General features: G+C 36.0%; 1 protein-coding gene across 2 annotated transcripts in view; it reads left to right on the top strand.

Annotated features, from left to right (window-relative positions):
• The window catches only part of AGL (amylo-alpha-1,6-glucosidase and 4-alpha-glucanotransferase), an 82,587-nt gene that overhangs the window by 6,368 nt on the left and 50,103 nt on the right, over window positions 1-26,116 (top strand). For both annotated transcript variants that reach the window (XM_077746057.1, XM_077746058.1), the window contains exons 3-10: window positions 11,464-11,674; window positions 12,207-12,373; window positions 13,158-13,361; window positions 20,580-20,761; window positions 21,119-21,230; window positions 24,597-24,723; window positions 25,061-25,163; window positions 25,260-25,357. In XM_077746057.1, the coding sequence (XP_077602183.1) occupies window positions 11,464-11,674; window positions 12,207-12,373; window positions 13,158-13,361; window positions 20,580-20,761; window positions 21,119-21,230; window positions 24,597-24,723; window positions 25,061-25,163; window positions 25,260-25,357 (1,204 nt within the window). The remainder of the gene's footprint in view (window positions 1-11,463; window positions 11,675-12,206; window positions 12,374-13,157; window positions 13,362-20,579; window positions 20,762-21,118; window positions 21,231-24,596; window positions 24,724-25,060; window positions 25,164-25,259; window positions 25,358-26,116) is intronic.

The following is a 26,116-nucleotide window of genomic DNA, read 5'->3' as shown; positions in this document are numbered from 1 at the left end:
TAATCTGTTAAATCATCATACATGTATATTCTATAAATAAATAAACATTTATATTTAGAGAATGCTTGTCAATTTTTTTTCTCAGGGTATACCACTGACCCAAATACTGTTTTGAGATTTTGGATAAGTTTTAACCTTTGTACTACAAGTTCTCTGAATCCTTGTGTAATGATAAAAACAATATTTGTATAAACTGAACAACAGGCAGGTTGTTTAAATATGCTCATCCAGCTAATCTCTGATGTTTGTACCTGCTTAAAATGATACTATGTCTTCTGTAATAATTTTAATCATTATTTTAGAGATGTAGATATTTAGGATTCTCACAATCACTGAGTATTAAAATTTCATGTTTTAATTCTTTGAACAATTATTTTTCCATCTGTCTCTTCACAACTTTACTTCTAACTTTAAATTATGTTTCTCCAATTATAAAATTACACAAGTGTGTAGGAGCACCTGGCTGGCTCAATCAGTAGAGCATGCTACTCTGGATCTCACGGTTGTGAGTTCAAGCCCCACATTGGGTGTAGAGATTACTTAAAAATAAAAATATTTTTAAAATAAATACATTAATTAAATTATACATGTGTAGAAAAAGCCTTTTTTATATGCTCTTTGTTTCAAAACAAAATTGGGTTTATACTAACCAAGCAAGGTGAAATCTGCTTATAGTATAATAGTTTCTGAATTCTACATTCTGGATTACTGCCACATTTCAGCCATACTTTTATCTAGAAAAGATTTCCTTTTTTTTTAATGGGGTGTCTTTTTTTTTTTTTAATTTAAGTTAGTTAACATACAGTGCAATATTGGTTTCAGGAGTAGAATTCAGTGATTTATCACTTGGATACAAAATCCCATGCTCATCACAAGTGCCCTCCTTACTACCCATTCCTCATCTAGCCCATCTCCCACCCACCTCCCTACATCAATCCATAGTTTGTTCTTTGTCAGTAAGAGTCTCTTGTGGTTTGTTTCCCTCTCTTCTCTTTTTCTCTCTCCCTTCCCATATGTTCATCTGTTTTGTTTCTTAAATTACGCATATGAGTGAAATCATATGGTATTTGTCTTTCTCTGACTGACTTATTTCACTTGGCATAATACACTCTAGTTACAACCACATTGTTGCAAATAGCAAGATTTTGTTCTATTTAATCACTGAGTAATATTCCATGGTGTGTGTGTGTATATATATATATATATACACACTGCATCTTCTTTATCCGTTCATCAGTTGATGGACATTTGGGCTCTCTCCATAGTTTGGCTATTGTTGATAATACTGCTGTAAACAATGAGGTACATGTACCCCTTTGAATCTATATTTTTGTATCCTTTGGGTACATAATAGTGCAATTGTTGGATCATAGGGTAGTTCTATTTCTAGTTTCTTGAGGAACCTCCATACTGCTCTCTAGAGCGGCTGCACCAGTTTACATTCCCACCAACAGTGCAAGAGGCTTCCGCTTTCTCTACATCTTTGCCAACACCTGTTGTTTCTTGTGTTGTTAATTTTAGCCATTCTGACAGGTGTGAGGTGGTATCTCATCATGGCTTTGGCTTGTATTTCCCTGATGATGAGTGATTTTGAGCATCTTTTCATGTGTCTGTTAGCCATCTATGTCTTCTTTTGAAGTGTCTATTCGTGTCTTTTACCCATTTCTTAACTGGGTTATTTGTTTTTTGGGTGTTGAGTTTGATAAGTGCTTTATAGATTTTGAATATTAACCCTTTATCAGATATGTCATTTGCAAATATCTTCTCTCATTTTGTAGGCTGCCTTTTTGTTTTGTTGATTATTTCCTTCTCTGTGCAGAAGCTTTTTATCTTGATGAAGTCCCAGTAGTTCATGTTTGCTTTTGTGTCCCTTGCATTCAAGGATATGTTGCTCCAACCAGTGTCCAATAGGTTGCTGCCTGTATTCTCCTTTTCGGTTTTGATGGCTTCCCATCTCATAAATATGAAACACTCATATTTAGGTGTTTCATTGATTTTGAATTTATTTTTATGTATAGTGTAAGAGAGTGGTCCAGTTTCATTTTTCTGCATGTCGCCATCCAGTTTTCCCAACACCATTTGTTGAAGAGACTGTTTTCCATTGGATATTCTTTCCTGCTTTGTCAAAGATCAGTTGACCATATTCTTGTGGTTCCATTCCTGGGTTTTCTATTGTTTTCCATTGATGTATGTGTCTGTATTTGTGCCATACTGTCCTGATAACTACAGCTTTGTAATATAGCTTGAAATCCAGAATCATGATGCATCCAGTTTTGTTTTGCTTTTTCAGGATTGCTTTGGCTATTCGGGGTCTTTTGTGGTTCCCTACAAATTTTAGGGTGTTGTAGCTCTGAAAAGTGCTGATGTAGGTATTGCTTTAAATGTGTAGATTACTTTGGGTACCATAGACATGTTAAAAGTGTTCTTTCTGGTCCATGAACATGGAATGTTTCCCATTTCTTTGTGTCCTCTTCAATTTCTTTCATAAGTGTTCTATAGTTTTCAGAGTACAGATTTTTTACCTCTTTATTTTTTTAATTTTATTTTTTAATGTTTTATTTATTTCTGAGAAAGACACAGAGTGAGCAGGGGAGGGTCAGAGAGAGAGGGAGATACAGAATCTGAAGCAGGCTCCAAGCTCTGAGCTAGCTGTCAGCACAGAGCCCAGTGCAGGGCTTGAACCCACAAACCGTGAGATCATGACCTGAGCTGAAGTCAGACGCTTCATTGACTGAGCCACCCAGGCACCCCAAGATTTTTTACCTCCTTAGTTAGGTTTATTCCTAGGTACCTTATTGTTTTTGGTGCAATTGCAAATGGGATAGATTCCTTCATTTCTTTTTCTGCTGCTTCATTATTGGTGTATAGAAATGCAATGGATTTCTGCATGTTGACTTTATATCTATACTTTGCTGAATTCTTGTATTAATTCTAGCGATTATTTGGTGGAGTCTTTCGGGTTTTCTACAGAGTATCATGTCATCTGCAAATAGTGAAAGTTTGACTTCTTCCTTGCTAAGATGGATGCCTTTTATTTCTTTTTGTTGTCTGATTGCGAGGCTAAGACTTCCAGTACTATGTTAGATAGTAATGGTGAGAATGGACATCCTTGTCTTATTCCTGACCATAGGGAAAATGCTCTCAATTTTTCCCCAGTGAGGATGATATTAGCTATGAGCCTTTTTTATATGACCTTCATAATGTTGAGGTATAGTCCATCTATCCCTACTTTGTTGAGGGTTTTTATCAAGAATGGATGCTGTATTTTGTCATGCTTTTTCCACATCTATTGACAGAATCGTATGGTGCTTATTCTTTCTTCTATTAATGTGGTTTATCATGTTGATTGATTTGCAAATATTGAACCACTCCTGCAACCCAGGAATGAATCCCACTTGATCATGGTAAATAGTTTAATGTACCATTGGATTTGATTTGCTGATATCTTTTTGACAATTTTTGCATTCATGTTTATCAGGGATATTGGCCTGTAATTCTCCTTTTTAGTGAGGTCTTTTTCTGGTTTTGGAAACAAGGTAATGCTTCATAGAATGATTTGGAAGTTTTCTTTCTATTTCTTTCTTTGGAACAATTTGTGAAGAAAAGCAATTAACTCTTCTTTAAATGTCTGGTAGAATTCCCCTGGGAAGCCATCTAGGAAGGATTTCAAAAGATTTATAGATGCATAAAATGAACAAAACAGGATAAAAGTAACCATGTTATTAAATATCTTTAGATAACACAACTTATAATGGTTTTATAATATTCTAGCTTACATAAGACCATTTTGTACCACAATTTATCTAATCATTCCCAATCATTAGATATTTAGTTTGTTTGCAATTTAATTATAGTAAATGAAGCTGTTATGAATATAGTCTGTGTTTACATCACTGATTAATTTTTCAGAAAATATATCTCCATATGAAATTATTAAGTCAACATAAGTCTTATTAATACTCTTAAAATATTTATGCCAATTACTTATAGAAAAATTTGTGTATATAGCTACTTCGAAAAGAAAGTATCAGTTTTCATTATACAGTGTGAGAAATAGAAGTGAGTCCCTGGATTTTTACAGTTACTTAATAATACCATTTGGATCATTTGTTTTACCTGCTAAAGTCATTTGCTGTGAAAAATTTATATTCGTTATTTAGTATAATCCAAGTACTTATAGCAGTACTTATCACTAAATTATAATTTTTTTTTGCAGGAATGCCTAAAACTTCCATCCCTCACATTATCCATACTTCAGTGTGCAAAACAGAGTATTTGTATATATCTAGGCAAAGGTAGAGGTGTTCGATTGGACTACAGTAAATTGAAAGAATCCAGCATTCTTTTAATGTCTTTTATTGAAATACTTTGCTCATAAAGACCAGCTTCCCAGTGTTTAATATTGTGGTGTCGAATTTACCATCTGTTGAACATCATCGTGAGGGATTTACTTCTACCAGAACAATTTTAGACATGACATGACATATCTGCATGTTCTGCATTTCAGGATTTGCTTGGAATCAAACTGACATTCTTTATATACATATAAATAGCAGTTCATAATGATATCTATGCTTCATATCCACCACAACAGGGTTTGTTGTAGCTTTCCCCCTTATTTGTAACATCTTTCTCTAACATTGAAAAGTCTGGGACACTTGGCTGGTTCAGTTGGAGGAACACATGCATGACTCTTGGTCCCAGGAATGTGAGTTCAAACCCCACAGTGAGTGTACAGATTACTTAAATAAATAAAACTTTAAAAAAAAAAAAAAAGAAAGAAAGAAAAAAAAGAAAAACTGGCCCTCATCACTTTTGTTTTTGAAAGATATTTTCACCAGGTATAGAATTCTAGGCTGACAGTTTTAATCTTTAAGTTACAGTTGACCTTAAACAATGGAGAGAGTAGGGGCACTGACCCCTCATGCAGCCAGAAATCCAAGTGTAACTTTAGACTCCCCCAAAACTTTACTGCCAATAGCCTACTGTTGACCAGAAGCTTTCCAGATACAACATATTCTGTCTATGTATTATATGCTACAATCTTACAGTAGGTAAGCTAGCAAAAAGAGAATGTTATTAAAATCAAAAGGAGAGGCACCTGGGTGGCTCAGTTGGTTAAGCATCCAACTTCATCTCAGGTCATGATCTCATGGTTTGTGAGTTCAAGCCCCACGTTGAGCTCACTGCTATCAGCACAGAGCCCACTTTGGGTTCTGTCCCCCTCTCTCTACCCCTCCCTTCCTCATGTTCTATCTCTCTCAAAAAATAAATAAACATTTTTTAAAAATCATAAGGAAAAGAAAATTTACATTTATGGGACTGTACTGTAAACAACAACTACAACAACAAAAACAACAACACGTGTAAATAGACCTGCACAGTTCAAACCCATATTGTCCAACAATCAACTATACCATTAAAGATGCTTCTCCACTGTCTTCTTGTTTTTGTTTTCCATGAGAAATTTATCATCCTTATCATTGTTCCTCTGAACTTAATATGACATTTCCCCCCCACCCAGCCCCAGCTACTTTTGAGATATTCACTTTGTCACTGGTTTTGAGCAATTTGACTTTGATGTTTCATAGTGTGATGTTTCTTGAGTGGGGATTTATTGAACTTCTTTGGATCTGTAAATTTGTTGTTTTTATCAAATTTGGGAATTTTTTTGCCCATTATTTTTTTAAATACTTGATCTCCCGTTTCTTCTTTTTTGAGGACTCAAATTGCCTATATCTTAGGCCACTTGAATTGTTCCACAGATCAGTGATGCTTTTTCAATTTTTAGATTTTTTTTTCTCTTGGTTTCCTTTTGCATATTTCTTTTTTTTTTTTTTAATGTTTGTTTATTTTTGAGAGAGAGACAGACTGCGAGTGGGAGAGGTTGCAGAGAGAGGGAGAGACAGAATCTGAAGCAGGCTCCAGGCTCGGAGCTGCCAGCACATAGCCTGATGTGGGCCTCAAATTCACAAACCGCAAGATCATGACCTGAGCCAAAGTTGGAGGCTTAACTGACTGAGCCACCTAGGCACCCCTCATTTTGCATATTTCTATTCCTGTGTCTTGAAATTTACAAATCTTTTTTTCTGCCATGTCTCACCATCCATTAATTCCATCTTGCAGATTTTTCGTCTCAGACCTTGTAGTTTTCATTTTAAAAATTTGATTTGGATCTTTGTTCTGTTTTGTTTTTTAATATTTTCCATGTCTTGACATAACTTTTTGAACATATGGAATACACTTATGGTAAATGATGTCCTTCCTTATCTGCTAGTTCAATATCTATGTCATTCCTGAGTCAGTTTTCATTAATTGATTATTTTCTTTGTTATGGGTTGGGTTTTCTTGTTTCTTTGTGTGTCTTGTAATCTTATTTTGGATGCCATGCATTATGAGTTTTACCTTACTGAGTTTTACCAAAAATATTGGGTGTTTTGGATTCTTATAAATTTTTTGTCTTTTCTTTGGAATGAAGTTAAGTTACTTGGAAATATTATAATATTTTTGAGTTTTGCTTTTATGATTTGCTAAACAGTCTATGCCCTGTCTAGGGCTCTTTGTTCTTTACTTCTGAAGCAATATCCTCTGAACTTTCAACCCAATCCTTCCTGAATTATGAGTTTTCACAATCTGGCACTTGATTTTTCAAATCAAACACTATTCCTGGTCACAGACATGCACTGATCAGTACTCTGCAAAGTACAGAAGGGAGACCTTCTGCAAATCTCTGGAATTCTGTCTTTGGGCACTTTTCTCCTCCTCACTAACTACTGTCATCTGCAAATTAGCTGCTTTGGTCTTAATAGATTCTTAATTCTATCATCTCAGCTTAGAAGTTAGCTAAGCTCTGCCTGGGTTTCTCCTCCTTGTGCCTCAACCTGGACATTCTTTTGAGGTAGTAAGAAGGGGCAGATGTAGGCTTCACAATTATTTATTTTCTGTCTCTTATAGATCACTGTACTTTGTTGCCTGATGTCTAGGCTTGAAAACTATGATTTCATATATTTTGTCTGGTTTTTCTTGGTTTCTTTCTTTCAAGTTTCAAGGAAGAGCATAAATCCAGTCCCTGTTATTCATTCCATCTTTGCCAGAAGCAGAGGTCTCAAGTCCTTTACATCTTCTGTTTGCTCTGTGTGGAATGCTCTACTGTAGGTATCTGTGTCATCAGGGCTCTTACCTCCTGTTACTGGTTAGCAGTTTTATATTGGATGCTGGACAATGTAAATGTTCTGTTGCTGTATCTATGTATTTTTTTTGTCTTCCTTTAAAGCAGTGATACCCTGACAGCTCTTTCTGCCCACATGTCCTGTCCCTGTGCTTTAACAAAACCACCTTTTTTGCACCAAAAAAAAAAAAAAATAGTAGTGTCTTTTATTTTGGCAGCCATTTACATTAACTGTGGATCAGCTAATCCTTATGAGGATTAAGATTGGCAGAGAGCCCAACATGGGGCTCAGTCCCACGAATTGTGAGATCATGACCTGAGCCAAAATCAAGAGTGGAATGCCCAACCAACTGAGCCACCCAACCTCCCTCCTTTTGAGGCTGTTCTAATCTTTGACAGGATAGGTATAGTAGTTTTTACTGTAGGGCCAGGTTAACCTTACTACATAAGACATGAGTCTTGAATACAACAGGTGTTCAATGAAGTCTGTTCACTCTGAAAATTATAATGCCTCCCAAGCCTGAGTGAGCTCTGGGAATTGGTCAGTTGATAGCTCCTAGTGGTCATTCTTTGCCCAGCCTCATGGATTCAAACACCACTTGTGTCAGCCTGGTCTTCAGGCAGACTCAAGATGACCCTCAGTAATTTTCTGGAGCTCTTTCTTTGCATAGTTTCTTCTGTGCCATACTCTGCCCTGAAAATTACAGTTTCTTCACCCTCCTCAAATTCTAATATCTGTCTCCTGAAGTCAGACTACTATTCCTGCTTCCTTTGTCACAGCACAGAAAGAAAGTTCCCCTAGTCTGAAAGCTAGAGGGTTTGTAGGAATCACCATTCTCTTGGGCATCACAGTCCTCATTCCTTATTTCTAAAAACAGTTGTCTCATATATTTCTTCTAGTTTCTCAGCAGAGGACAAGTCTAATACCAGTTATTCCATGATGGCCAGAAGCAGACATAATCAGAGTGATCTAATATACAAAGTGATTTAATATACAAGTTAGGTCATGTGACTTCTCTGATCAAAACTGTTCACTGGCTCCTTGTTTAAGTCAGAGAAGAATCCAAAATACTTACAGTGGGCTACAAGACCATGATCTGGCACCCCCGTTACCTTTCTTTCCTCATATTCTACCACTTCTCTTCAAGCTTATTCCAGTTCACACACACTGAGTTTCTTATTATTTCTGGAATCACCAGACTTGCTTCTACCCTAAGTCCTCTTGGTTTCCTTTGCTTGGTCAATGCATTCCATAGACGGCCATGCATAGCCATGTGGCTAGCTCCCTCACTTCCCTCAAGCTCTTCAGCTTCTTAATATTTAAAATTACTGGGGCACCTGGGTGGCTTAGTCGGTTAAGTGTCCGACTTTTGCTCCGGTCATGATCTCGCGGTTTGTGGGTTCGAGCCCCGCGTCGGGCTCTGTGCTGACTGCCAGCTCAGAGCCTGGAGCCTGTTTCAGTCTGTGACTCCCTCTCTCTCTGACCCTCCCCTGCTCATGCTGTCTCTCTCTCTCTCTCTCCTAGAAATAAATAAATAAAGAAATTTAAAAAAAATAAAAAAAGTAAAATTACTACCACCTCCCCACCTCTCCTTTATCCCGATTTTCCTCACACTGCTCTGATTTTTCTTTTTTTTCTTAGCATTTATCCCTCCCTGATATACTGTTTTTTCTTATTTACTTATCATCTTCGTTGTTCAATGACTGCCTTCGCCTGTTAGAACTCAAGCCCCACAAGGGAAGAGATCATTGTCTATTTTGTTTCCTATACATGGTATGCACTCATTACATAATTTTTATACTTTGTTAGGTGTTTCGTAAGTTGAACACTAAAAGTATAGATAATAGTATGCTTCTTCTCAAAAAGTTTCTTAAGACGGAAAAATTTCCAGTTTTAAAATAAATCAGAGATGAAAAGTACAGCACAGTAAATAGAATCAATAATACTGTACTAATGCTGTATGGTGACCGTTTATTGTGGTAGACATTGGGTAATGTGTAGAATTGTTGAATCACTATGTTGTACACCTGAAAGTAATGTTACCTGTGCATTAATAATAAATAAAAAGTAAAATAAAATAAAATTTTAAAATTTCCTTAAGTTTAAAGATTATAATCAGCAGAACTAAATTTTCCTGCCTTCATTGGTTATTATTGCCCATCATTGATTAAAGTGTTGTTACCTTCATGATTAAAATTTCTAGACCTTATATTTCTTTTTTTATTTTATTTATTTTTTAATTTTAATTCTGTATAGTTAATACACAATGTTATATTAGTTTCAGGTGTACAATATAGTAATGCAACAATATAAATTACTCAATGCTCATCATTAGTATACTCTTAGTCACTTTATATTTCTAATGGACTGTAGTCAGAATTTTCACATTGTAATCATTGTATCAAGATTTAAAATCTTCCCTGAACCAACCATAATTTTATTTTACAGTTAAATTTTAACTATAATATGTTAATTTTCTTTTTTTGCCTCCCATGGAAAAATGCTTGTGGTACATTCTAGAAGTCTCAGATACATTTTAATAGAAATAGCCTAACTTAGGCAAAAGTGGGAATGTTTTGACCCTCAGAATTCCAAAAAGGGCTTAAATAATAAAACATGAAGAGTAGGGAAATAAGCAGTAGTATGCTGGAACTGCTTGTGTTGGCTCCCAAGAGTTCATGGTGCATATCTTTTCCCAGTTCCATGTTCAGTGATGTCATGTTGGTAGCTTGAGGTTGAACATAGGGAGCTTATTTCTACTAGGAAAAAAGGAAACACTGTAAATCAGGGCTCAGTACCCTCCAACCCCCAACCTCAGCTTCACACAGTAGTCACATGTTAAGTCTTTATTACCACACTTCTGGATTTGAGCAGACATCAAAAACAACTGGTGTCAGGGGCTCACATGTCTCTAGAACTCCTTTTAGAAATCTGAATCCTGCCTCTCTAGAGGTTGTCTTCTCTCAGGAAGACTGGCTTTCTCTATATGGTGAGATAGTTGTTCCATAATACCTCCCAAGCTTTACATACTATCACATACTCTGACACCACAGAGAAACTCACTTTCTCTGTTACTATTTGGAAAATATTAGCAAAGGTCTCTACTTAGATGCCCATTTGCAACAACATGGATGAATCTAGAGAATATAATCCTAAGTGAAATGAGTCAGTCAGAGAAAGACAAATACCGTATGATTGCACTCATATGTGGTATTTAAGAAATAAAACAAAAGAAGAAAAGAGACAAACCAAAAACAGATTCTTAACTACAGAGAACAAATTGATGGTTATCAGAGTGGAGGTGGGTAGGGAGATGGATGAAATAGGTGAAGGGGATTAAGAATACACAGGGTACCTGGATAGCTCAGTTGGTTAAGCATCCAGCTCTTGGTTCTGGTTCAGGTCATAATCTCACAGTCATCCTATCAAGCCCTACATCGGGCTCCATGTTAAGCGTGGAGCTTGCTTGATTCTCTGTCTCCCTCTCTCTCTGCCCTTTCCCCACTTACTCTCTCTGTCTCAAAATAAATAAACTTTTAAAAATGTATTAAAAATGAATACACTTATCATTATGAGTACAGAGTAATATATATAATTGGTTTTTTTAATGTTTTTATTTATTTCTGAGAGAAAGAGAGAGAGACAGCATGAGCAGGTGAGGGTCAGAGAGAGAGGGAGACACAGAATCTGAAATGGGCTCCAGACTCTGAGCTGGCTGTCAGCACAGAGCCCGATGCAGGGCTCAAATCCATGAACCACAAGATCATGACCGAGCTGAAGCTGGGTGTTTAACCGACTGAGCCACCCAGGCACCCCTAGAATTGCTGAATCACTATATTGTACATGTGAAAATAATATGACCCTGTATGTTAACTATACTGGAATTAAAAAGAAAGGTTTCAAGTTCAGTAAAATTTCATTTTGTTTTTTACTTTAGTGCTATCCTAGTTTTCTAAAAGTACTCTCAATAAACTTGAAGACATCTTATTAAAGAGGAAAGAAAAGAACTTTCATATCCCAAGTAGCCATACAAATCAGAATCAGCATCCAGAAGGAGAGGAGAGGGAAGATACAGAGCAGGCAGTTCTATGTTGTATACTTTATGTTAAAATATCAAATTCAACTAAATTAGAATGCAAAGTAGTTCCAAAACCAACAGCATTGTATATTAGGAGTTATTTTAAACATAGTTGAGAAGCCATAGTTTTTATAAAACCTTAAATAAATCTTTTATTTACTAATGTGGTAATTTAAGTTCTTACAAGAAGTTTATTGAAATGTGTTTTTTGTTTAGGGTTTGAACTACAGTTCCGGTTAGGCCCCACTTTACAGGGAAAAGCAGTTACTGTATATACAAATTACCCATTTCCTGGAGAATCATTTAATCGAGAAAAATTCCGTTCCCTGGAATGGGAAAATCCAACAGAAAGAGAAGATGATTCTGATAAATACTGTAAACTTAATCTTCAGCAAGCTGGATCATTTCAGTATTACTTCCTTCAAGGGTAAGTCAGGTGTTCTATATGTGTGGGAGGAAAGTTAATTTATTCTATCTAGTTAAATTATCTAGCTTCTAAGAAAAGTTGCTATATAAACCATGGCAGTGCAATTTTTTACAGGATTTTTTGAGATCAAATAGAATATGGTTCTTAAGTTCCTAGGGAGCAATTAATTGTAAGACTCATTGCAGATTCATTTTTTGTTTTTAAGTAACCACTTGAATAGTCTTTTCACATAACTTCATTGTAAGATGCTATTTGCTTGAGTGCCCTTGTTATTACTGATAGGTATGCTTATTTTTCCTTAAAGCAACATTATTAGATGTTATATGTATTATATCATTATGTAGAGATTGGAAAAGGATAAAATGGGGCTTTTCCATTGAGTTTCATTGCAACTTTTTATATGATTTTATGTGTTTAGAAATATATTTTAAAATGGGACAATTCACTTTCCCATTAGAGAGTCAGACTATTAGATGAGGATTTTTTTTTCTGTCATTAATTGAGAGAAGTTCTTGTTTTGTTTTTTCCTTAGAAATGAAAAAAGTGGTGGGGGTTACATAGTTGTGGATCCTATTTTACATGTTGGTGCTGACAATCATGTGTTACCCTTGGACTGTGTTACTCTCCAGACATTTTTAGCTAAGTGTCTGGGACCCTTTGATGAATGGGAAAGCAGACTTAGGGTTGCAAAAGAATCAGGTAATGTCAGCTATCTTTTCTTTCTTTCTTAAAATAAATGTAATTATCCTCTGTGATATAGGTTTTAAGAGCTTTGATTCTTTTAATTTTGTTTCTTAGTATATTTAGTAATAGAAATAGAATCAAATAAAGCTGTTAAGACATAACCATTTTTAACCTGCAAAAATAGCAAATTATATGGTCCAACTTAGAAAATTAAGGAACTCTATTAATAAATAAGATCATTATTATATCTAAGGCTTTACTTTGACACAAAAAAATTAGTAGTAAACTATTAAAATGGTTAAACATTGATCAACTGTCTTCCATGTGGAAGGTGTGTGCCGCCGTACATACCAAAAGGTAATATTTTCTAGTTTCAAACTGAACATAATATGAAGAAAGAGATGAATGTATTGACATAATTGAAACAGAACACAAGACAGTGGAACATTAAAGTAGGAGCAAGACATGCTGATATACTTGTATTTCTCTACATGTAAATATATCCATCCAACAAATATAAATTCAACAGTAGTAACTAGGCACTGTGTACAATTTTTTCAAATGCATTATTTCATTATCTCTGTCTGATTTTTGAGGACACTGATATCCTGAAAGATTTAAGTAGACTTGCTTGAAGTCACTTGTGGTACAGCTAGGATTTGAACCCTAGTCTTTGATTCCTTTTCTAGTTACATGGTTACCTTGCTATGTGAAACTACTTAAGGAAGTTTAAAATTATATTTTCCTTAGTTTTAGTTAGTTTTCTTACAGTTGTCTTTGTTATTTTCTTGCATTGCAGGCTACAACATGATTCATTTTACCCCATTACAGACTCTTGGACTATCTAGGTCATGCTACTCCCTAGCTAACCAGTTAGAATTCAGTCCTGACTTTTCAAGACCTAATAAAAAGTATACCTGGAATGATGTTGGACAGCTGGTGGAAAAATTGAAAAAGGAATGGAATGTTCTTTGTATTACTGATGTTGTCTACAACCATACTGGTATGAGCTTAATTAACCACTTCCATTCATTTTGATGAGAATATTATATTCTGATTACTTTATTTCTTGCTGTTTTATATAATATAAAATTTGAAAACAATGATGTGTAGGTGTCCTTCAATTTAAAAATCACTTTATATAGTACCACTTTTTTCTTTCAAAGAAAATAAGTGTTAGTTGAAGATATATCAATATGTAATTATTTTGCCTGTGATGATTATAAAAACAGGAGACAATCATAGAAGGGACATTTGATCACATAATTCAACTTGCAGTATTAGTACTTTGCAGACCAACCTGTGAATCGCATATAGCAGCAGCTCTGGTACTGTAGTATCTATTTGAAAAAAACGAGTATTATTTAGAGAGAAAACTATTGGTAAACTCTTAGAAGTTAAATCTAAAAATTATATCTTTTACATGTTAGAAGGGCTTCTTAAAGTTAACCTGTTTGGATCCCAAGATCCTTTACCAATATACAGTTCAATAAAAAGTGTCAGAACCTCCCACTGGTGATCCTCAGGGAGATGATTCCTCGTCTCGCCTGTCAGAACAACTGGGCCTGGAGAAGCCACTGGCCATGATCAGCTTTCAGTTTAACCCAGTGTACCTTGCAAACATTATCTTCCCTGTGTGCCGCAGTGAAAACTTCCTAATATCTTAGATCTCATTATTCTTCACTTGAAAATTTGACATTATTGATAATTGCTGTAATATCTATAATATTATTCACATCAAGTTTATCAAACTACATAATGACATTAAAGGAGTTTAGGATATGGCATAGGCAGCTGTAACAGAAACAAAAATACAGTGACTTAAAGACTGAAACTGTTATTTATTTCTTATAAAAGATTAGACGGGCATCCCAAGACTGCTGTGGTAGCTCAGTGGTGATAGGGAACGAGGTTCTTTCTCTCATGCTGCTCTATCTCCAATACTTTGCTTCCAACTGTTAATCAAATATGGCCACTCCACGTCCCAATATCACCTTCTACCCAGTGGAAAGGTAGAAGAGAAGTCATGCCTTTAAGGGCATGATCTAGTATGTGTGTATATGTGATATATATAAGATATATATGTGTAACTCCACAATAAATATATGTGAGATATATATATATATATATCACTTCTCATATTTTATCAGGTAGGATTCTGTCTGTTGTCACACCTTGCAATGTAGTCAGTCAGCCATGTGTACAACTGAACCTTGGGAATTCTGTTACTAAAGAAACAAAGGGAGAAAAAAACTGAGGTACAGAAACAGTTTCTATCAGAGACTTTATTTCTGAAGCATTTGAGAGATTCTGTGCAATATAAAAGGAGTAAACTTTGCTTCAGCCTTAAATTGGAAAATGTTGCAAATTATGTGCTTTCTGTGAAACAGGTTTTCACTAAAAAGTTACTGTCCAGGGAGAGTCAACTTCCAGATTGGCAGTGTGAGGGTGAGGGCCTTACAGAGTTTTCTACCCAGCAAAACAACTGGTAAAAATTATTTTTTAAAAGAACTGTTTAAAGTCTTTGAAAACTGTTCTAAGAGAATTCAGCATATGGAAAAGAATTTATGCAAGATAATCTCCTGACTCTCAATAAGAGCAGTGATAATCTGTGACATTCAAACCAGGACCTGCTTCTCCCTGCCCCAGTTCAGAGAGATGATAGGTCTACTCCTGGCATGTACAGGTGGGAACAATAGGTTCCTTTTCTCCCCAGCTTTCAGTTGAATGGGGAGGCTTCCAACATTTCTCCCTACCAACATGTCCCTCCCAACTCCAGCACTCTGTTGTAGAAACTCTGTTGTGGGCAAGAGCACCTGAGATGTCTGGGACTCCCTTGCTTCATCCAGGCCCTACTCATAGAGGGAAAGCTCTACTCCATGTGCGGCAGAGCAAGACTTCTGGGCCCTAGATGCCCTTGTCCCCGCTTGCTGGTGCGGGGGAGCTTCCACACCTAGAGACGTAAGACAAGAACACCAGCTGTGCAGCAGTGACACAGGTGTTCTGGCCAGGGGAAGAGATGTGCGGTAAGAACAGAGTAAGAATGAAATTGACTTTATTGATACATAGCATGGGACACTGTTGAAAACGATGGAGGCTTTGGTGGTAAACAAGAGAAGGCTGCTATCACCTTGAGAGCAACATACTACACCACAAGCCAGCTAGTCGTTAAACCGAAGAATCAGAGAAAGAGACAGCTAAGAACAGCCCTCCTGGAGTCAGACAAGTCTCAAAGACTGGCCTCAGAGACCAGCCTTGCTGAAGGGCGCAAATTTAATTGGATCATATTGTGGAGCAATGTATGCTTCAGCATATTATCAAAAATAATAGCACAAAAGAATAACAGCTAAATGTGATTCCAGCAGATGCAAGAGCTTAACGGAGTTCAGGGAAGGAGACAGTTGTGAGAGCCCTGCTAAAAACCACAGTCATCCCAGACTGACTGCTGATGGCCCACTCTACAGCCTCTGAGTGGCAACATCAGTGACTGCACATTGTCAGGGAAATAGACTTCACTGAAATTGTATGGCCAAGTTAAAAACAAGCAACCAATGAGAATTGGAAGGAATGAGCTCAATATCCAGAGTTGCTACAATACATTATCTAAATTGCCCAATTTGCAACAAAAATTTGAGTCATGCAAAAAACCCACAAACGTGATCCATATACAAGAAAAAAGCAAGCAACAAAAATCACCTTGAAAAGTCCTAGATGTCATGCACACCAATACACATCATAGAAATGAAATACCAGAAGGAAAAGAAAGAATAGAAAAAACACCTTCTTAAGTAATGGCTGAAAACTTCCCCACCTTTAAAATTTGATTAAAAAACAAACAAACATTAATCTATACATCCTAAACCTCAGTGAACTTTAAGTAACATAAACACAAAGATAGACATACCCAAGCACTTCATAGTAAAATTCCTTGAAGTCAGAGATCCAGGGAATTCTGAAAGTAATGCAGACCTTGTTTTATTGTGCTTCACTTTATTGCACTTCTCAGTTACTGCTTTTTTTTTTACACATTGAAGGTTTTGTGGCAGCCTGCATTGAGCAAGTCTATTGAGGCCATTTTTCTAACAGCCATTTGCTCACTTCTCATGTCTGTGTGTCACATTTTGGTAATTTTTGCAATATTTCAAACTTTTCCTTATTATATTTGTTATGGTGATGTGTAATTCGTGATTCTGACTTACTGAAAGCTCAGATGATAGTTAACACTTTTCAGCCTCAAAGTATTTTTTATTTAAGGGATTTACTTTTTTTTTTTTAATATATAATGCTATTGTTCACGTAACAGACTACAGTATGGTATAAGCATAACTTTTGGGGGCATCTGAGCAGCTCGGTCAGTTGAGCGTCTGACTCTTGATTTCAGCTCAGGTCATGATCCCAGAGTCATGGGATCAAGCTCTGTGTCAGGCTCCATGCTGAGTGTGGAGCCTGCTTGAGATTCTCTTTCCCTCTACCTTTCTCCCCCACTCACTCTCCCTCCCTCTCTCTCTCTCCATCTGTTAAAAAAAAAAAAAAAAGTAACTTTTATATGTACTAGGAAACCAAAAAAAAAAAAAATTGTTTGACTCACTTTGTTGTGATTTTCACTTTCTTGCAATGGTCTGGGCCCAAATCCACAGTATCTCTGAGGTGTGCCTGTATCTTGATAGACAGAGGTTGTCAAAATTATTTGAAAAAACAAGACCCAACTATATGCTGCCAACAGGCAACATACTTTAGATTCAAAGGTACAAATAGGTTGACAGTAAAAGGATGAATAGACTTATCAAGGGCTGGGAGCTTGGAGGTTCCCTTTCTGCTTGTTCCGGAGACAGCTCAGCCTTGGGCATACATATGGTCTTCCAGACTGCCAGAGGTGAATGTGTATTTTTAAGCCTGGCTTCCTAGGATTTCCTGGATCACAGTAGTTTAGTGTTCACTCCATGTTTGGTTACAGGTTGTGTTTAAGTCCCTTTGCCAGGGAGTTGACCCGTGGTGATGGCTCTGTATGGCATTTGGGGAATGTTTTCAAGTCTTTCCCATATCCTGTTAGAATTTCTCCTGAGTGGATATATTCGTGTGCACACACCCAGCCTTCTCAACCTCCTTTGTTGCCTGTGATCCCAGGAGGGCTGTCCTCTGCTTTCTCGTTGCCTAGTTCTCTATTAAATTTCTGTTCTGTTTGCTACGGTGTTTTTGTTATATCATGGAGCTACCAGCATTCTCTTAACTGCTCCCCCCCAAGGTCATCGTTATTTCCAACAACACCTTTGGCGTGAAGTTCTTCACTCACTGTTCCAAATAAAGTCAGTCCTTTCAGGCAGAGCCCTTCATCCTCATGAACTCTCTCTCTCCCTGAGCAGAACACTTGTGCCACTGCTCCAGAGCTGGGGATGAGCCCACTTTTCCCCAAGTACCATCTCATTCTGGAGGACACTTGAAGCAGGAGGTGGCTGCCCCTGGTCTTTTCAGTCGCCCTCCCCATGTAGAACTTTCACCCTCCAGGTGAGCTCCAGCTCTCAGGGATGATTGGAGTCCTCGTATTCTAGGCCTCCTGCAGCTGGGTAGAACATCCACCCTGCAAGTGGGGACTAGGTGGAGGAAGGGAGCCGAGATTCTCTCCGCCTGCCTATTTAGAATAGAGCTTCTACAAAATGAGGCTGGAGGGAGTGAGAAACCCAGGCAACCTGCCTCCCCCAGCAAGAAACTGTGACCCCAGACTGGAAGTTATGGAAAGGGGGAGTCTCCATGTTGGCCATACCTTCCTGGAGGAGAGCACCCGGCATAGAGCTTCCATAACACATGGCTGGTTGCGAGAGTTAAGGGAGCAGGTTGTAGTTCAAATGCCACAGATTCTTGTTATTCTTGCCAAGAGTTACATGTTTTGTACATGTAACTTCGTATGCTGAAAGCCATTAGGACAATTTCCAGAGACTGTAAATGATTGTATTTTATAATTTTTGCTGTTTAAACTGTGGTTTTCATGGGGAGAATGTCTACTAAGTCCCACACTACACCACGCTAGAAATCCATGTTTCATTTTTAATTTTGATATAAAGATACAGTTTGGTTTGACTTCTCTTTCAGGTAGAATTATATAAAATACTTTACTAGTTAATGATTAGAATGCTATAATTTTACACTTGATTTTGTTCAAAAAAATTGAGATGTTACAAAGCTTCAGGATTTTACCATTTAAAAAATAAGAGTTGTCTTAGTATTCTTAATAAATGAAAATCCTAACTAGATGTAATCATCATTAACTTTTTCTCCTACATCTTGAATTCTAATAACTATGATGATGAATCTAGGGAACCACAGCTTGATTCAGAATTGAAGAATTATTAATTTAACTTATTATAACATCTGTGCTTCTTATATATCCTGTCTTCATCCAAGTGTTTATTATGGATGTGAATAAGTAATAAGTAAATAAATTGTGTACTACATTATTTACTAAATAAATGAAACTAAAAATAATAATGATTTTTAAACTCTGTAAGGATTGTAATGGTGCTCAACTGAGTGAATAAGGCAGGAACACATTCATCTCAGTAGAAGAACAGAGTGGTTAAGATCACAGGGTTTGAAGCAACTTGCCCAAGTACTTTCCTGGCTGTATGACTTTGACTGAGTTCTACTTATCTCTCTGTGCCTCAGTCCCTCCCCTGGTAAAGGAACATAACTGTATGCCCTACATTATGCGATAGGACATAAGGATTAATAAATTAATGTATTTAACTGCTTAGGTGAGTTCCTGGCATATGGTAGGCATTCAATAGTTGTTATTACTTTTTCTTCCATGTACATTAACCACTCATGCTCCTCTGTGTGAATTCAGGGTCATTACTCTATTTTAAAGATGAAACAAAAGATGTATAACTTTTATTTGTTTATGTAAAAATTAAAACAAATGTTCTTTAATGTTGCAAATACTTAGAATACCTTGCAGAACTCTGGTTCTGATTCTAAACTTACTGATACAAATGGACTATAAAATGTAAACTACACCCTTGTTCTCCGAGTATGTTTCTTTTTAGCAATTTCTGAGCCTGGCTTTTATCAGTCTTACCAAAACAACAAATCTTATTAATCATTCAAGATTAGCTATACAAAGAGATTGCCTGTGAGAGAACTGTCAGGATTGTCTAAGCACAATAAAATCAAACAAACAAATAAACAGATAAAAAGCCCCACCTCTCTAGAATGAAAAAGCTCCACGATGACAGGAGCCCTGCTCACTTTTGCTGGAGAATATCCATCTGCCAGAGCAGTGCCTGGGATATAACACATTTTAAGTGTAGATACATGCAGAGATACAAATGGATTTTGACGTAACATGCTGTCCTCAGGCAGTGCTACCCATCAAGTGCCTGGGTAGATGTGCCTGGGCCTTGGCTGGAGCTGGACAAGTTTGAGACGTGGCTGCTAAGAAGAGTGGCTGTGATGAGGAAGGGCATGTTTAGAGAAAGAGAGGGACTAAGATGTAACAAGACTCCCATGAGGTTTAATGGAAATGAGAAGAGGGGCACCTGGGTGGCTCAGTCAGTTAAGCATGTGACTTCGGCTCAGGTCATGATCTCATGGTTCATGGGTTTGAGCCCCACGTCGGACTCTGTGCTGACAACTCAGAGCCTGGAGCCTACTTCAGATTCTGTCTCCCTCTCTCTCTGCCCCTCCCCCACTTGAGTTCTATCTCTCAAAAATAAACATAATAAAATTGTTTTTAAAAAATTCCTACAACAGTAAAAAAAAGGTATGGTGAAGTGGATGACAGGATACCACAGCCAAAAAAAGTTTCTCAAATTGCAGCTTCATAAATTACTCTAAACATTTTAAATTAATATCAAATATTTAATATAAAATGTCACATTAATATGAAATATATAATTTCTATAATATTTGAATATTGATTCTAATATATAAGAAAATCAGTGGTGGGAGCACTTGGATGGCTCAGTCTGTTAAGCATCCAGCTCTTAATCACAGCTCAGGTCTTGATCTCAGGGTTGTGAGTTCAAGCCCCACATTGAGCTCCATGCTAGGCGTGAAGCCTACTTGAAGGAAAGAGAGAGAGAGAGAGAAAAGAAAAGAAAGAGGAAGGAAGGAAGGAAGCAAGCAAATGAATGGTGATGTTGATATTTTATTTCATCTTAAAATTTAACATAGATACTAACTTGAGTTTAATTACAAGATATTCCTTTGTGTTTCCTTTTTCTTTAAGCTGCTAATAGTAAATGGATCCAGGAACATCCAGAAAGTGCATATAACCTTGTAAACTCTCCACACCTAAAACCTGCCTGGGTCTTAGACAGAGCTCTGTGGCATTTATCCTGTGATGTTGCGGAAGGGAAATACAAAGAAAGAGGCGTTCCTGCTTTGATTGAAAATGATCATCACATGAATGTCAGTATGTATAGAAGAATACCACACTAAAACAGAATAACAGAATTTCTTTTTTAAATATAGTTTATTGTCAAATTGGCTTACATACAACACCCAGTGCTTATCTCAAGTGCCCTCCTCCATGTCCATCACCCATTTTCCGTCTACCCCACTCCACTCCCCCGTCCACCCTCAGTTTATTCTCTGTATTTAAGAGTCTCTTGTGGTTTGCCTCCCTCCCTCTCTCAGAATAACAGAATTCTTAAAATACAAATTAAATGTATGGTTGAAAATTACTTAGAGTCTGTCTTTATTATGATAAATATGTTTAGTGAAAAGATTTTAAATATTTTTTTTTCAACTATTGAAATTTTTCAGTGCATTCGAAAAATAATTTGGGAGGATATTTTTCCAAAGATTCACCTCTGGGAATTTTTCCAAGTGGACGTTCACCAAGCAGTTGAGCAATTTAGAAGACTTCTTACACAAGGTAAATCATATATATTAGAATGTTCTTAACAATTTTAAGAAAGTTATTATTACTCTTAAAGGGATAGCTCTTCTTATCTCCTGTTAAGGCATTATTAAATCCGTTATTATTATATTGTTATTATATGATATTTGTGTTACTATAAACTGATTCTGGAAGGCTGAGAGTTAGCAGAGACATCAAAGAGGTATGTCATAATACATAAGTATTTCCCTTGGGGACTGTTTCTTACTATTGGTTCCTTAGCACAATGCTCAGAATATAATAGAGCTCAATATATGTTTGTTAAATACATGAATGGGAGGGAAGCAGAGCAGATTATTTCAGCTGCCAAATGCCCAAAGCAGGCTTTGTTTTTTGTTTTCTGTTTTTTTGTTTTTTTTGTTTTTTGTTTTTTTGTTTTTGTTTTTTTGCCCAAAGCAGGCTTTGAAACAGAGAAATGTAGTGTTATTCTGTTGGCTCAAGTAGGAATCTTAAATGAGGTAGAAGCACTTCCAGCTGACGGGGCCCACTGTTAAGGCCACCTCCCCACTAGTGAGACTGACCTAGATACCAGCAAGAAGCAAATCTTCAGTTCAGGACATAATTAAACTGAAGAAGTTAATACATTGTGTCCCTGACAAAGGTGGGGAGGAAACGCCATGCTCAGAGTGTTTTCAGGAGACAAATTAGAATCATAAAGATGTATCTACAATTAGTGTAGGACAACCCAACAGCAAGGATATTGCTGGCTCTTAAAATAACGAATTCTCTTCCTCATCTAGAAACTAGAATAATAATACCGAGAAATACTGCATTCAGAGGAGAAGTTGGTGGGTACCTAGGTGGCTCACTTGGTTGAGGGGCTGATTCTTGATTTCAGCTCAGGCCATGACCCCCAGGTCATGAAATCAGGCCCTGTGTCAGGCTCTGTACTGAGAGTGGAGCTTGCTTGGGATTCTGTCTCTCTCTCTCTCTACCTCTGCTCCTCATTCCATCTCATTCTCTCTCTCTCTCTCAAAAAAGAAAATAAATAAAATTCAAAAAATAAAATAAAATAAAATAAAAACCATTTCCTCTTAAAACAACAAGAAGAAAGGAAAAGTCAGTATGACTTGAAGTCTAGGAACTTAGGGTCAGATTCACACTTCAGCTTTCCCAATTGTGTAACATCTTGATACATGAATTTTTTATATTAACTTTTCTTCATGTTTCATTTTACTAAAAGGCCTCTATCTTCTCTTCTCTCTGATATTTATAAGCTGTTATTTAAATGCATCAGTATGTACTCATAGTAAAGAAAAAAAACAGTACAAAAATACAATTAAAAAAATGTGTGGCTTNTAATAGTTTTTGTGTTTCTTTTCAGACTCAATTTGAAAGAAATTAAAATTTTATATATATTTTTTATAATTGTGTATATATAAATTAAATATGTTTTATATCTTTTATATACACAGAGAAGACTACAGCTTACAGACTGTTGAACAACTTGTTCTTTTAGTTGACAGTATGATTTTATTATAGATATTATTAGTTCTTTTAACCTCTAGAGAGCAACACACTGCTTTAAAGTACTTGAACTTCTTTAGCCTTTTTGATAGATTATTTCCCCAGTTTTTTCATCATTCATTCATTGATTTAATACATATCTTTTGTACCACCTACTTACTATGTACTGGGCACTTTTCCCAGCCTGAGGATTCAGTGGTAAATATAGCAAGCCCTTACTTTAGTAGAACTTATATCCTTATAAGCAGTATTATAGAAAATATATCCTTGTACGCATTATCTTTAATGTGAATAAAATCTGCAGGATAAATTGTTAGACATAGAATTTCTGGGTCAAAGAGTATACAAATTTAATGATAAATTTACAATAGATATTGTCCAGTTGCTTTTCAACACAAGTTTTACCAATTTACATTATCACTAAATATACCATCACCAACATTAGATACCATTAATCTTTATAATCTTTGTCAGTTGGACAAAACAGTCCTTATTTTAATTTGCAGCTCTTTGCTCATTAGTGAAGTGTCTTTTCACATGTTACTTTACCATTTTTCCGTTAATTGTATATGAGTGTTCTTTCCCTATTTTTCTATTGGGTTGAGTTGTTTTTTTCTTTTTCACATTGACTTCTTATTATTGATTTTACCTTATTATACTGGCTTCACATATGTCCTCCTAGTATGCTATTGATCCTTTAACTCTTGATTACGGAGATATTTTTTTCCATGTAGTCAAATTTGTCAGTCTTATCTTCTATGGCTTCTGATTTCACATCATGCTGAGAAAAATCCTTCCATCAACATTGTTTTCTTCTAATAATCTTACTTGTATTTTACATTTAAATGTTCAATACACCCATAATTTATTTTTGTGTATTATATAAGTAAGGTATTTATTTTTATTCAAAAAATGATATTGAATTGATAATCCATCCTTTTTTTACCAATTTATAGTACCCTCATAAATACTTCATAGTATAGTCATATTAAATTAACATGGATTTGTTTTCTGCACTATTCCAGTGATCTTTTATTCACTCTATCAATACTGAAGATCATTTTATCATTTACACTAATTGTGTAGATTTTTCTTTTTTTTTCCAAACACTTCTTAGCACTTTTCATATGGTTACTCTTCCAGGTGAACCTCAGAAATTAGACTTTAAGAATTTATATATATTTTATCTTATTTTATGCTTTTATAAGCCACTTCAAGGTCTCTTTAGAATAAGCCAGATATTAATTAGTAATTATAAAATCAAGCCCAGTAGGGACAGTCCTGCACAACACCTAAGAACAAGATCCAGAAAAAGGATGAAAATTCCTCCCACAAAGCATTCATTTACTTTTTCATTTCTTTTTATGAAAGGAATATGCTTGTTGATGAAAAAGGAAAAAGTATAAAAATACTCCTGTGTGCTTCTTTCAGAAAACGTAAAGAAACACTTTTGAATAGAAAGCAGTCTTTGAAGAAAAAGACCTCCTGCTATTAGTGTATATGCTAACACCTAGAAAGAAAATTTATGCCACCAACATCCTTACTGCCCTAAAAATGTATAGTAGAATAAGTGAATGCTGACTGAGGCAGAGAAGTGGGGAAGTGTTTGAACTGATAGGAATCCCTGTGTTTTTCTTCTATAATGTTCTTGTCTCTCTCTCTCTCTTCTCCCCTTCCCCTCCCTCTCTGTGGATATACATGTGTGAGTGTGTGTGTGTTAGGTGGTGTGCAGGAAGATGGGAGTAGAAAGGATGCTTGTGAAATAAATACTTTATTTTCTGTGAAAAAATTATAAATTAAAAGTTTGGAATCAGTAGTGGTTATTATCTCCTTGTGGATATTTACCTTTAATATATCATCTTTTCTTGCTTTCAGAAAATAGGAAAATAACAACCAGATCTGATCCAAAGCAACACCTTAAGATTATTCAGGATCCTGAATACAGAAGGCTTGGCTGTACTGTAGATATGAACATTGCACTAGCAACTTTCATACCACATGAGTATGTTATGTATTTTTCTTATGAAATAAAGGATGATATTAATACTTCATGGCAAGTATTAGTATCATGCTGTTTATTAGAATCATGAATAGAAAATTTAATTAATTCACCATAGTTCTACTACTTCAAATGTATGATGCTTTCCTCTATTTTTTATGTACTGCTCCATGTTCCTATATATGTATATAAAAAATTTTTACAATTGGAAAACTTCCTCAGCTATAATTAAGATCCTGATGCATATATTTAAAGTTTCTATGACCCTTGTAAGAAAATGTTTAAAGGTAGAATTTTAAAACCATTCAATATTAAGTGTGTATTGCTCTCTCTGCTCTAGCAACGGGCCAGCCGCAATTGATGAATGCTGTAACTGGTTCCGTAAGAGAATTGAGGAATTAAATTCAGAGAAGCATCAACTCGTGAACTATCATCAGGAACAGGTTTTCACCTACTTTTGAACTTCTGTTTCTCGTTGGGTCTTCATACTGTGTGTTGTTGTTGGTTTTACTGACGTAACCTCATTTGATGTATTCTAGGCAGTTAATTGCCTTTTGGGAAATGTGTTTTATGAACGACTGGCTGGCCATGGTCCTAAACTAGGACCTGTCACTAGAAAACGTCCTTTAGTTACCAGGTATTCCATTTTTGTTTTCTTCTCATTAAAGGTTAAAACTTGAAAATTGTATTTAACTTCTCAAGTTAATGGGAATGTTTCCTTTAATGTGTGACTCCAGTACATTTTTTAATTGAAATGGAAGTTTTGATGTGGTAACTGGGCTTAATATTAATTAATTTTGTTAGGCCAATCTTTAGAGAAACTGTCATCACTGTGAACCAATTTATAATCATTTACAGTAATGTTTCTGGAAGACTGTGCACTTACTATGGTAAATTCAATCCCCATCAAATTGAGCCAGCATTTAGCTCCTTATCTTGTAGGTCTTGTGCAGCACAGATTAGGCCAACTGAAGTGTAGTAACAGCTTTTGCAAAGTAACATCAGTACCCCAGCGATTTTCTTAGTAATTTTATGAGATTCTTTTAAGGTATTATTTAAGATGTTAACCAGAGAAAGCTATAATGCTAACTATCCATTTCTCAGATCTTAGTAGATTTACTCAGAAAATCTTCTGGGGACACCTGGGTGGCTCAGTCCATTAAGCGTCTGACTTCAGCTCAGGTCATGATCTTGCCGTTCCCAAGTTCAAGTCCTGTGTCAGGCCCTTTGCTGACAGCTCAGAGCCTGGAGCTTGTTTCAGATTCTGTGCCTCCCTCTCTCTCTCTCTGCCCCGGCACTCCCCCCTCTCTCTCTCTCTCAAAACTAAATAAACATTAAAAAAATTTTTAATAAAAAAAAAATCTTCTGAAGAGTTTTGATCTATAATGAAGCTTAT

Source organism: Crocuta crocuta, unplaced genomic scaffold (assembly GCF_008692635.1).
Source record: "Crocuta crocuta isolate KB4526 unplaced genomic scaffold, BGI_CrCroc_1.0 scaffold48, whole genome shotgun sequence".
In the NCBI taxonomy this organism is placed as follows: Eukaryota; Metazoa; Chordata; class Mammalia; order Carnivora; family Hyaenidae; genus Crocuta; species Crocuta crocuta.
The sequence above is the reverse complement of the archived record's forward strand: the minus strand, read 5'-3'. Positions and strand labels throughout refer to the sequence as shown.